The sequence below is a fragment of the Urocampus carinirostris genome, chromosome 10, assembly GCF_059441175.1.
Source record: "Urocampus carinirostris isolate Australia breed hairy pipefish chromosome 10, RoL_Ucar_1.0, whole genome shotgun sequence".
Taxonomy (NCBI): Eukaryota; Metazoa; Chordata; class Actinopteri; order Syngnathiformes; family Syngnathidae; genus Urocampus; species Urocampus carinirostris.
The window spans coordinates 10315434-10329515 of record NC_142358.1 but is presented as its reverse complement, the minus strand read 5'-3'; the positions used below and the strand labels follow the sequence as shown (position 1 = coordinate 10329515).

Here is a 14082-nt window from a genome sequence, read left to right as displayed (position 1 = left end):
CACAGAACCTAATCTACATCTTTCTTCTTCAGGTATTCATAGCGTATTCTTTGATGAGCAATGTCAGCACATAGTGGCTATGTGTTCCTTGGATGGAGAGGTCGTTCCGCTCCGAAATAATGTTCAGATCTCCAGCCTCGTGGAGGTAAAAAAAGAAATCACTGTAACATTTAGCCTCAATAATTATGTTTAGGTAGATTACAGAAGTACACATCACAAATTTATTTTTGCCCGAAAAAACGTCAAAGTTTGGGTGCGCATTAAACACAAGGTCTTACGGTAGTATATTACCGTGTTTGCTCAATTATTGATCAGTCAAGAATATTGCTGACCACAATCACAAAACATTGAATGCAACCTCATCTCTTAACCCACAAGACACCTACAGTCTATTTTTAGTAACAATACCCAAATAACTTGCACGGACGTTTTATTATAAATATGTTAATTCAGAGTGTAGAGGTGAGTTGCCTTTCATTTTTTTCCTTGCTTGTCCCACTCTGAAACACGTCATATGAAAATTTATGTCTGGGGAAAAAAAAATACAACTTCTGTGACAGCCTATCACGTCTTGCCCATTTAGGCCCTAATCCGGATCGTCTTGATTACGGGTAGCAGAAGACAACATCATCGTAGATTGCTAATATTATCGCAGTATTCTACAAAGTCTGAATAACTGAGTAAATAGGTGCTGCGTTGTGTTAGGGAGGTTTATTCTTGCTTAAAAAGGGGAATTATTAATAAAGGGAGCATTTGACTTAGGTTGACAGGTATGGATATGTGAGTAAAGCATTGCTCTTTTATGGATTTACCAATATCGAGTGTTATAAAGTTTCAATTCAGTCTTCTTCATATTTTTAACTGTATTTTGGTACGCATCAAACGTCAATTCAGGCTGAAAAAAAAGGAAATGTCCTGCATGTGACGCCTTTTTCAAGTTTAAAGTTGTTGGTCACGATTAAATTCCAAAAATTCACTGTACTGGAGGAGAATGTTAGAGACGGGAGAAAACAGAAGGTCTTCCTGAATGATATCAATAAAACAAAAACAAAAAGCACGACGGGGGAAACAGCTTCTATGTGTATCTGATGATAAATAGGATTTAATTGTAAATTTTATGTTGGTATTGTGTTTATAGTTTACGTTGTCAACAAATTATTTTTTATATTATATTCAACAACATTTATCACTTACAATGCTTAGTTTGAGCGAGAAAGAGTGAAACAAAATTTTATACCGACTTAATGCAAAATAAGGGGTGCTTTAGTTTTAATTTCAACCCAGCTGTAGTCTGTTGCTCTGTTTTTCTAATCTTGTCTGCTTCCTAGGTTTGGTTGAATGAACTCTCTAAGGAAATGAAAGGGACTTTGAGAGAAATGCTGTATGAGTGTGTCACTGTGGGGAGAAAAGGGGATGTTGATCCCTCACGATATCCGTCACAAGTATGTATACATGTTAATGAACTTTTTGTCATTTATTTTTTACTTTTTTTCCACCAGTGTATCATTTAGATATGTTTATGTTTACGCAACATCTATTTAAATTACATCTATCTAAAATATTTTTCCGTTGTGGGGAAAGATTTTGTGTCTTGCAGAGCAAATCCAGTTTACTGAGGACGTAGAACAAGCACTCAAGAATCAAAATCTACAGCAGCTACAGTCGGAGCTCACTACCAAGTTGGAACACTACACAACAGTTGACACCAGCTCTGATGACCAAACAAATATAGGTAGACCTATTAAAGTTCGGGACTGTTTGTGTTTGTGTATGTTTTAATTATTGGATGCTCTCTTTAAGCCATCTTAAAGGAATGTATCATTAAAGGAGCTGTATCGAATTTGTAACTTTGGCCTTTTACGCTCATGATGTGGATGCAAATACGTGCCTGTTGACACACTTGAGACCAATGTTAAATGAAAAAAATAACAGGATGGACATGAATGCGAGACAATTCAAATAGTGCCTTAAAAAAGATTTGTATCGTAATAAATGAAGAAGGAGAGACTGGATTTCCCAACCAAACATGTATTTGATCTAGTAAATGGGCAAATTTTAAATACTTGTGAATACGTTCGGGCAACTTGGCAGGATAGATACTGGGTTACAAGGCCAGTAGGAATTAAGCACGGGCATTTATTTAATTTGATTTCTTTCGTCATTTTCGCTCTGTGTCATTGGTGCATGCACTAAAAGTAATAATGCATATGTAACTCCATTTGTCTTTTGGTATTAAATAATTATATCATTCAAAAAGTACTTTGGTTGTTTCCCACTTGCTCCAAAAGTGTGCTCCATTGCTGTGCCCCGTTTAGAAATTGTTTATGTCCATGGCTTGCCAGCAGCATGGGTTTACACTATGTATGGATGGATACAACTGTGGCATTTCTACTAAATGCAACCAATACACATGAAGCTTTTTTAGCAAGTAAGCCAGAATTTGCGTGTATCATTTTTCTCTTTACTACAGGTTCACAGTTCTTTGTGGCACCAAAGTACCCCAGATAAGGGTAATTGCGCATGTGCAGCAATGTCTACAAGTAAACGGATACCCTGAATGGGTATAGATATACAAATATTTGAAAAAATGAAAATACTCAACCATTTCAATCTGACTACTTTCGGTCAAACTAAGATTTTAACCGGGTTATTATTCACATTTTTATTTCTTTATATTACCGGTATCCAGCCAACTGTCGGATATCAGTCTTACGCAATTGTAACCCATTGTTTATTGTAGCAATTTAATTGCATGAGGTATTTTGCTATGGTCAATGCAGTCAATAGATTAACATTAGCCTTAACATAAATTAGCTGATTTAAATCCTTGTTTTATATGACATTATTCTTTGCATTGCTCTTGTTGGATGGCCATGTACAGACACTGGTATTCTGCAGCTGAAGTTGAAAGCGTTGATCCTGGACATTATCCATCACATCAGTGTGGTGAAGGAGCTTAAACAAGCTGGAATTAGCAGCCTTGAGGCCTGGGCCTGGCAGAAGCAGCTTCGCTTTTACATTGGACCTGACAAATCCTGCCACATCAAAATGGTCGATGCACAGTTCAGCTACACCTACGAGTACCAAGTAAGAGTTACTGAAACTTGTTGTTTTTTTCAAACTAGTATTTTTTTATGGTTAACCCATTCATAGCATCATCTGTTGGCTATTTCATTGTTCTGTTTAAAATGGCTCTCCAGTCAAATCTGCCTGTTTATTTATCTTCTGGTGCACTTACAACTTGGGCCAGTCTCCAAGTATTGCTTTGTATATTTTTTTGCCTATTTATCCTGACATTCTACTTATCCATCCCAGCAATCTTTAAGCAGTGGGCAGGGAACACCCTGAACTGGTTGCCAGCCAGTCGCAGGGCACACAGAGTAAAACAACTCTCTCCCACATTAACACCTAGGGACAGCTTGAACTGGCCAATTGATGTTTTTAGAATGTGAGAGGAAACCAGAGCGCCCGGAGGAAACCCAAGCAGGCACGGGTGATCATGCAAACTTTGAATGGGGAGGCCTATTCTATTTATTTCATTTCTATTTTATTAAGTCTTTACTACATGTTTATACTGGAGTGCCATGTCTTGTTGTAACAAAGTTCGCTACGTTGTTGTCAATTACAATATAGACGATTCTAATTCTAAACTAGACAATTCCCGCGGCAATTGCAAAAGTTGTGATTGATCTGGAAGATGATCCCGGGATAAAACATAAAGCTATTAACTGGGAAAGCTGTATTTGTAAATTTTTACTTGGTTCTGTGGGGGGACTCTGCCACCCCACACCCCCCCTTGTACCCAAACGTTCATTTGAGATGGTCCCATTCAAAATGAATGGGAAATTCTGGGTTTTTAAATCGTCAGTTATGTCGTCGTGGTGACGGATATCGGTAACCAAGAACATAGCTGGATACCCCGGTTGAGCTGGAATTTTTGATGTATAATTCGTCATGGTACTCTAAAAAACCTCTAAGGTGAAGGAGAATAGAAGTTTTATTCAGCAGGATTTTAAGTAAACACTAGACAATTCCCACGGCAATTGTAAGAGTTGTGATTGATCTGGAAGATGATCCCGTCATGTATATATAACCCCCGTTGTTAGCATTATGAGTTAGCATAAAATTTTTAACCCCGAGAGATGTTTCTGTCATTTTTTTTTACTTGGTTCTGTGGGAGGATTTGCTGAGTCGGTAGCATGTTAGCGTTAGAATAATTTTTCAGCATGAAGAAGTTAGCATTTAGCCGTTAGCATCACTTTTTAGCATGTATCTGTTAGCATAACTCATCAACATGAGGCCATTAGCATAATTTGTAAATATGAAGTCGTTACAATATTGCCATTACCAAAATTTTTTAGCATGAAAAAGTTAGCATTTAGCCGATAGCATCACTCTTTAGCAGTTACCCATTAACATAACTCATCAACATGAGACCATTGGCATAATTTCTAAATATGAAGTCGTTAAAATATTGCTTTTACCAAAATTTTTTAGCATGAAGAAGTTAGCATTTAGCCGTTAGCATCACTTTTTAGAACGTGCCTGTTAGCATAACTCATTAACATGACGCCATTAGCATAATTTGTAAATATGAAGTCGTTAAAATATAGCCATTACCAACATTTTTTACTATGAAGAAGTTAGCATTGCCGACATTGTTACAGCTAGCTCGCGCAAATACTTTGGCTGGCGCAGCCAGCCCAACTAATCACCAACAGTGTTTACAGCTAGCTTGCGCTAATGTTTGGGCTGGCTAATGGTAATGTGGGTCGGGCCCCCTAAAGCCACCCTGGACAGTTCCTGCTTACTATGACTACACTCTAGAAAAGCCCTCGTTTCCATGACTACCCATAGGAATGAATGGGCCCATGTATTTTGGATGGGAGAATCTCAAAACCCATTATTCCGGATCGGGCCTTTTTTTGGTCCCCGGGGCCCCTTGCGGACCAAAAAAAGACAAGCCACAAGAGTCCCGGTCGGGCCGGAATTTTTGGTATATGAATCAATGGGGTACTCGAAAAGCTCTGGGAGGAGTTCCCCGTTAAAATTCGGCGGAAGAAGATAGATATAATAATAATATCTCAGGGGATTATAATAGTTGTGCTTACAGCACTTGGCAATGTAGTTGTGCCTTGCTGAAGCAATCACAACTAAAAAACAGATGAGTCAAAAATAACCTAATTTAAGTCAAGAATTGCCTTTCCCACGACTGTGATTTAGACTGAATTTTCTGGGCTGTTTTGCTTTGAACAGTCAGCAAAATGGGATTGTTTCTGAAATTGTTTCATGTAGTTTAAATTACAACAAAAAGTTTCTTGATAACACTCAAAATTAGTTGAGTTTAAAGACGACCCTCAAAAACATCCTATTTAAAAGCCCAAAACATTACGACATTTAAAAAAGAAAAAAGGGTAATATGCAAATGTGGGGGTGGGGTTAAATGTGGTCTTTTACTCCCCCGGGTGGAGTTAAAGAGCCTCGTGGCATGAGGAAAAAATGATCTCCTCCGTCTGTCCGTGGAACAAGACTGTAACAGCAGTCTTTCGCTGAAGCTGCTCTTCTGTTTGGAGCTGATGCTGTGTAGTGGATGTGCAAAAATCCACCCTTTTTGTTAAATAAATGTATTTAAATGAATTGGGCATTTTGCACTAATAATTTTAAAGGATCTGTGCCATTTGGTTTTCGAACATGCCCGACCATTGTGCCATTTTGTTTCTAGAACAACCAAGGAGGTTTTATTAAATGAAGCCATGTCGTGAACTGGTTGTCTATTGACCTAACGACCTGATTAGGTTATTTTTGACTCAAGTGTTTTTAGACTGCACATAAATCTGTCAGCATTGTAAACTACCAAAAAAAATCACCATTGAGACCAATAGTAATAGAATTGTTTTTACAGTTTTCTTTTCTTTACACACTTTTCACAATATTTTGAGAAAAATCATTTTATGAAGTACGTAATGTGTTTGAAGGTGAGGTAAACTTGGCCTAAAAATCTTGAATATGTAATATGTGAAAAAAACTGAGAGGGAGAAGCCAGGACATAGGCCAAGTGATTATTTATAATTCACATTCCAGTTTGTGATGGTAGTGTTATAACCCTATGGCTACCAGCACATATTCAGGAGGAGGCTTCTCTTTGACCACCTCCTTGTGATTTATTGTTGAGGACACCAGCAAGAATCCTTTTCATGTTGGTACACGCTGGTAACCATTAATCACCTTCATAAAGATTCAGATGCAGATTCAGATCTACTTTATTGTCATTCTAGTACACGTGTATACAGAACGAAATATCGATACATCTGACCCGCACAGTTTCCTTGAATGTACAGATATAAATAAAATGTTGTATTGAGTTGGAGTATTGAGTACTAATAATATACTAAATAATTATGGCTATGTATAGTATTTTACAGTAGCGCAAATAGTGCAAGAGGAGCAGCTAACCAGATGTGCAAAATGGGCAGTCAGGTAAACAAGTCAGGTAAACAGTAACAATAACACTGTAACAATAACGCTGTAAGTACAATAGTGCAGAGAAACAGATGTGCAAGGAGTGGCTAGCTCTAAAGAACTGCCAGTAGTGTAAAAAGTCAAACAAAACCAACAGATGTACAGATTAGCAGCAGTTAGATTTACTATGTGTTTGATAAAAAGATACAAATGAGACTTGTTCAGATCTGATTTGCCCCTACGCCCAAGAGCAAAGAAGTGTTCTGCTGGTTCGAGAGCGTTCTCCATCCGGGCACCGGTGCTGTGGAATGCTCTTCCCCCTGAGATCCGATCTGCAACCTCAGTGGAAATGTTTAAATCTAAACTTAAAACTCACTTCTACTCCATAGCATATGAATAACCTACTCTTCTCGTCGGCTGAAAAATAGTCTGTGTAATATAGTGTAATAATCTGTGAAGCCCTTTGAGACTCTTCGTGATTTAGAGCTATACAAATAAAAATGACTTGACTTGACTTGTTCAAAAATAGCAAAAGCATCATGATAAGTCACGATCGAAAGGGGTGGATAATGTTTGTGTCTAAACTTTAATTGACATTAGCCATTGTGGGAGTATATCTACCGGTACTTAAATAAAAGCCATTTGTCAGACATACAATGCGTGAATGTGGAACAACATTAATGAAACATTTAATGCCACAGAGTAGAGTGTTTCAGTATGCTGTGTAGTTCTATGATAACTATCACAATTTGGATCCAAGCCTAAATGTACACTTAGGTGAGTTACAAGTTTCTGAGATGATAAAAATTCCGATTTTAAAATAGGAATACAGAGCAAAATTACCCCAACCACACTGTTGTGCATGGTGTGGATCACCAGTTGGGGGAGCTGTTTATCTAAAAAAAGTAAATGCTGCTCAAGTTCATTTGAAAAACAATGCTTCTATTGTTTTGTTTTTCCAGTCAGAATTTTTTGATACTTATCTACCTTATTCCTCTCAGTATGCAATGTATCAGACTCCTGTCGTCCTGTTTATATATTTTTCTCATTTCTCTCTTATTTTTTCTCTGCTTGTGTCTTGCAGGGGAATGCAGCAAAGCTGGTGCACACTCCACTAACTGACAAATGCTACCTGACGCTGACTCAGGCTATGAAGATGGGGCTTGGTGGGAACCCCTATGGGCCAGCTGGAACTGGCAAAACTGAGTCTGTTAAAGCCTTGGGTGGGCTGTTTGGACGCCAGGTGTTGGTGTTCAATTGTGACGAGGTAAAAATAGGTTCTTATTGAGCAAAGGAATCACTTCTATCTACAATTCATCATTTACGACACAAGTCGGCAACCCAAAATGTTGAAAGCCATTTTGGACAAAAAAAAACAACAAATTTGTCTAAAGTTGCAAAACATTAAAAGCCGTATACAAGCCTTATAAGGAATGCAACACATGCTGTATGTATCTATATTAGTTATATTAGCCTACTATCTAAATGACTAAGTTGGATGCAGTGCATCCTGTAAAGAATGATGCACCACATGACTACTCTGTTGTACTGCTTCAAGTTTGACTTTGTTACTATATTAACGAAATCCAGTATGTTTCATTGCTTTGCTAAAACTAAAGAAATGCAAAAAAGAAATCCAAATTTTATGTCATTTTTATTTTGATGATTCAAAGGAAAAAAAAAATAGAATGTGCATAAGGAGAGCTAATCTGGGCAAAAAAATGGTGCAATAAAAATGCAGCAGGCATCTATGAAAAAAAAACTCAGCAGCTTTTTGAAAAGGTAAATGAAATGGAATTAATACAATTTAAGTTTTATTTCAGGGCACTGCATCCTCTTCTCTCTCATTTAATACCAAATCAACATGCCCATCCTTGGGCCTGAGCAACATAACACAAATAATATGCCTGTCAGTCTAAACATGTACTGACAAAAATCAGAATAGCTTGATAAAAATAGCTAATTTGTATTTAAAAAGTGCCTTCAACAGAATTGTATTGTTACCCGTTTAATGTGACTTCTGTGTTAAAATTAAGGGTATAGCAATAGGTTGAGTGACATTAAAAGGGGTCGAGCCTGGGCCTGCACAGCTCGGCTCTAACACAGGGAACATGGGAGAGAAAGGAAAAAAAAGGAGAGGAGAAATAAGTCAACTTTCGCATTGCATCTACATGTTCCAGGCCGGAGTTTAAGCCCAAGAAGCACGACTTCACGTCACAGTATATGACTTTGCCTGTACTCCACGTTTTTACACCCCGATACTTTTGAGAGAGCGGCAGTCAAACCTGTCACTTCCCACTCGCAAACTCATACCAGATGATCTTCCCTCTTGTTCATAGATAGATAGATACACCTCTAGTTGAAATGTAACATTTATTCTACACATTTTAAAGCATTGGAAAACGTTAAAAGATTTTGTGTCATGTTTGTCCTCCTACAGAAACCATAATAAAAAAAAAATATGCCCCACCCCAATCTTTTTCAATTTGTAAATATTTTTGGAAAAGTGCCAGGGATCCACTTAACCCGCAGGTTGCCAACCCACAATTTTAAGATATAAAAGCATTTGTTAATCGCAGCTTTTATATGAGAAATACATGATTCGTTTTCAGCACTGAAAACATTTTGCTTTTGTACAATGCTCAATATGATCTCATTGGATATCTTTAGGGATTGGCACATCGTGGGTAGACAAACAGATTATATTCTTTGATCCTTGGTTTTCAGCTCATGTTATGAATTATGACTAATATATGAAGCAAGATTGAAAGTCTCTTTTCCCATTTGTTTTTCTACCCAGGGTATTGATGTGAAATCAATGGGACGCATTTTTGTAGGCCTGGTGAAGTGTGGCGCATGGGGCTGCTTTGACGAGTTCAATCGTTTGGAGGAGGCAGTGCTATCTGCAGTTTCTATGCAGATTCAAACCATTCAAGACTCCCTTAAACATCACAAGCCTACATGCGAATTGATGGCAAGGGAGGTCAGTGAAAACAAACTGATGCAAATACATCTTTGTTTTACAAGTACTGATGCCAGGAATATTTTCTGCCTCTATGCTTCTGTTCCTTAGTTCATGGCTTTTTCTGCTTTACAGGGATTCATTAAATCAAAATTTGGAACCAAAACCAGAAATATGTAACTTTTTCCTGAAAGACAAATGGCAACAATAAATGAATAAATAAATAAATTAAAGCTGGGGTGCATAGTTTGAGGTTTCCTTAAAAAGTTGCAAGTAGAATGTTTTAGTTGAGTTTAAAAAGCCTTCACAAAAAAAAAAAAAAATCCATCCCACCAATCTGCTTTTATTGTACTTTTAGCAGAGTTGCCTGGGACTCGCAACACATTAGGAAGCAGGAAAGGGGGGAGAGGGAATGGTGAGTTATTTAATGCTCGTCTTTGCGGTTTTCTGTTAGTGTAGCGTGGAAATTGCGAAAGTAAGAAAAAAACAAAAACCAGTTAGCAGCTAATCAAAATGTGGAAGTAGAGGGATGCACAAACCTTTGACCCACAGGTGTCAAACAGGCGGCCCGCGGGCCAGATCAGGCCCGCTAAGGGATTGAATCCGGCCCGCGAGACAACACTCAGAGAAGCGCAAGAGAAAAACAAGCTGCAGGTTGAAATATGTCAACTTGATGTTGCCAAAGCCAGGTGCCTCTCACAAAGACACTGTACTTGTATTTTTTTCTCTCTCTCTCTCTTTCTTTTCCACCCCTTTTCTCCCACTCTCTCTGTCTCTTTCACTCTCTGTGTCTCTCTTTTTCTCTTCCTTGTTGCTCTTTGTCTCTTTCTCTCTCTGTGTCTTTTAACCTCTTTTGCTCTAACTTCATTTTTTTCCTTTTCTCTTTTCTCTTTCTCTCTTCATACCCTTCTTTTCTCTTTTCTCTCCTTCTGTCTTTCTATTTCTCCTTGGATTTCTTTCTTCCTCTCCCTTTCTTTTCCTCCTCTCTCACGACTTTTTATCTTTTGTTTCTCACGCTATCTCCCTCTCTCTTTTTCTTTCTTTGTCCCGCCGTCTCTCCTTTTACCTCCCTCTGTCTCTTATTTCTTGATCTCTCTTTTTCTTTCTCTTTAATCTACTAGTCCGGCCCCCGACAGAATGTTTGTTCTATCGTGTGGCCCCCGAGTTAAAATGAGTTTGACACCCCTGCTTTGACCTTTAATTGCTCGGCCACATTTTTATTAACGTAAAACAATGCAGTCAATTTACACTACTTAACATATTTTTAGCAAGTGCCAGTGTATTTTAAACAATTAGATGGGATCGTAATGCTTTCAATGTAAAAAAAAAAGTTAACATCTGCACCAGGGGTTCTTTTATAAAATAATGTTTTGTTTTTTTCTCGCCGACCCAGGTTGAACTGGACCCAAACTCTGGAGTTTTCATCACGCTAAATCCAGCAGGAAAAGGATATGGAGGCCGGCAAAAACTCCCAGATAACCTGAAGCAGTTGTTCAGACCGGTAGCCATGAGCCGGCCTGACAACGAACTTATCGCTGAAGTCATTTTGTACTCCGAAGGCTTTAAAAACGGAGAAATACTGGGCCGCAAACTGGTGGCAGTCTTTAACCTGGCCAGGTACAACTACTATTCACTTGTGCTCTGGTTGTTGGTGTTGGTTTACCGTAATAAGGACCTATGATGTAACGACGAATAAAGTGGTACCTATTCTTGCGGGTTGATTTCATCCAGGATCGTGTCGTAGCTCGAATTGCTTGTGTATCGGGATAATTTTCTCGATATTAAATAATTTAAAATGAATTTGTCCGCTCCCATCCTCCCTAAAGTATCTATGTGAACATCTATAAAATACATCTTCCTAATCACTAAACACATTGAAATTGTGATTAAACTTAACAAAACCAATTTCTAAATTAAATAAAAAGGGTGATGATTTCATGCCCGTCATGAGTTTTGTGAGCTTGACAGATATGAGATTGAGAGACTGTACACTTAAAATTAAAGTTACTGTTATTTTCAATGAATGTACACACCCCAATTTTTTACAGAACAATTTTGTATTTTTTAATCATTATTATTTTTGTCAGATATTTGTATTTACATTTTCTTTCTAATGATGGTACAGACAACTGAGGAAGACAGAGGACTTAACATAGAACAGGTTGTAAACACAGGTCTCCATGGATAAACAAAATGAACATATACAACTTCCCACCTTAACAATACAATTTATCACACATTCACACCATTAGGAAAACTACAATGACTGATTAGGTAAATAGATAAAATAAAAAAAGGGGACATAGATGTAAATCAATAATAACACAATAAATGAAATAAATAATAACTGTAATAATCAACAAATTAAGTAATAGGAATACAATTAAAAAAAATAAAGGAAAAGCTCATGATCATCCATATCAATGCAGTGTGTCCATGTGTAATGAAAAAGATTTCCATGTCTCATTGAAGGCATGTAGGGAACCTTTAAGGGAGACTCCGATTTCCTCAAGCCTCACATTTTGCGGTATTACCTGAATCCATCTTAATTTTTTGCTTGTAGTAGTTTGCATGGCAACCTTGATGAACAGACGCTGGTGGTTGGCTGTTACGAGCGTTGAGTAGTCTCGTGCGGTCTCCAGTGGTAGCCTCTGGGACTGCTTGTGAACTGGAGCAAGAGTTTGTACCGAAATTTTCGTTTTTAGAGGTACCACTGTATTGCAGTCTATTGATTAAAAAAAAGAAAAAAGTACTGTTGCCACTTGGACCGATTCCACAGTGAGTTGAGAATGGTTAAGAAAGCTTCTTTTCTTTTGGTGTCTAGGGAGCTATTGACCCCGCAACAGCACTATGACTGGGGATTGCGTGCTTTGAAGACTGTGCTCAAGGCCTGTGGTAGTTTGCTGCAGCAGCAAAGGAAGAGTCATGACAAGGACAAAAGTGAGACACTGAAAAATAGCATTACACTTTCACACTTCTTTTCTACAACAAGTACCGTATTGATTAATGTATTCTGTGCATTTGTTTTGGACCCAAAAAGAACTCAAAAGTCTAGGCAAACGTTATACACAGGGTTTTACGGTAGTACATTACCATATTTGGGCAATGATTGATCAGTCGATTAATATTGCTGACCACTTTGTGCATTGGAATTTGGACCCTTATTGCACCAGTATACGCTCTGGATTAAATGACAAACAAAATGCGTTTGATTCGATCTAATCATCACACTATTTTTACTCACAGTGCCATATCCTACAAAAAAATAATTTGAGGCTTTTTTATTTAACATTGCATAATTACAAACACAAATGGCATAAAATAGTCAAAGAATAATACAAAGTTAACAAGTTGCTTCCATCCATCCATCCATCCATCCATCCATCCATCCATCATCTGCACCTCTTATCCTCAGTAGGTTCGCGGGGGTGCTGGAGCCCATCTCAGCTGTCTTTGGGCAGTAGGCAGGGGACATCCCGAACTGGTTGCTAGCCAGTCGCAGGGCACACAGAGACAGACAATCGTTCACTCGCTCATTCACACCTAGGGACAATTTGGACTGGCCAATTTACCTGAAATGCATGTTTTTGGAATTTGGGAGGAAACTGAAGTGCCCGGAGGAAAATCACACAAGCACAAGGGAGAACATGCAAACTCCACAAAGGAAGGTTTGATCTCATGACCTCAGAACTTTGCCACACACGTGCTAACCACTGCACTGCCGTGTTGCCCTAACAAGTTTCAATCAAACATAAATGGAGCATTATTTGGAAGAGAATAGTTTTCAAATTTTGTTTGAAATAATTATTATACATAGAGAAATTGGATTGTTTGGTCATATTTGTAGAGTTATGGGCTTCGCCTTTTTTATTTTCTACTTATTCATTTTAATCACATAAAAAGTTCATCTTGGTTTCTTATTCGTAGAGTGTGAAATACTATTTTTGAAATAATTTAAGTCTTTGAATAATGTTTGTGCAATGGCTTTGTGATCTTTTGAGGTTTCCACTCGTCCAGATTTTGTGACACACGCTGCAGATGACACACATGTGTTGTGAATGGTCATCTTTTGGATTCCGTTTGGCCGAGCCACATCTGTTTTGGATGCAGTTTGCATTAGGCATGAGCTTATGATTGAAGGCAGTGTGTGCTTAAGTACAGTAAGAAGTAATTGAGTGCTGTTCTTCATTGGGGGGCTTATTATTAATCTCCATGCACATTCGATACTAATTTACTCTTTAGTTATTCAAATTTAAACCCTTTTACATTTAATTTCAAAATTATGTGAAAATAGTATTGGATAGAAAATTAGTAATAAAATAAAAACTAGAATGCCTGCGCGCCATTAGAGCATCAGCCACGTTGAGAAGCAAAACCATGTTTTGGTGGCATTTAACTTTTTGGCTGTGTCATTCACCTCTAAAGTAATTGTAAAAAATTGTGATCTAAACTTGAGACTGAGAGAGTAGAATGTCTTTCTGGAAAGGCTGCTGAGTCAGGCGAACCAAAAATGTAGTTTTGCCCAAAGGCAGTTTTTACATCTTAGGTAACCTATCTGACTGCCTGTAAAAAAAGAGTTGATATTAAATGTCATTTTGGTCTTGCCAAGTGGAATGTTGAGTCAGCAAAACCAAAAGCGCTGAGTCCACTTTTTGGGACAT

The 14082-nt window shown here is 37.9% G+C and overlaps 1 protein-coding gene across 1 annotated transcript in view; it reads left to right on the top strand.

Moving 5' to 3' along the window:
* Positions 1-14082, top strand: part of dync2h1 (dynein cytoplasmic 2 heavy chain 1) — a 166120-nt gene that overhangs the window by 41762 nt on the left and 110276 nt on the right. Inside the window, exons 32-39 of the mRNA XM_088345324.1 lie at positions 33-145; positions 1329-1442; positions 1582-1732; positions 2882-3087; positions 7544-7726; positions 9260-9442; positions 10815-11038; positions 12246-12361. Coding sequence (XP_088201450.1) covers positions 33-145; positions 1329-1442; positions 1582-1732; positions 2882-3087; positions 7544-7726; positions 9260-9442; positions 10815-11038; positions 12246-12361 — 1290 coding nt within the window. The remainder of the gene's footprint in view (positions 1-32; positions 146-1328; positions 1443-1581; positions 1733-2881; positions 3088-7543; positions 7727-9259; positions 9443-10814; positions 11039-12245; positions 12362-14082) is intronic.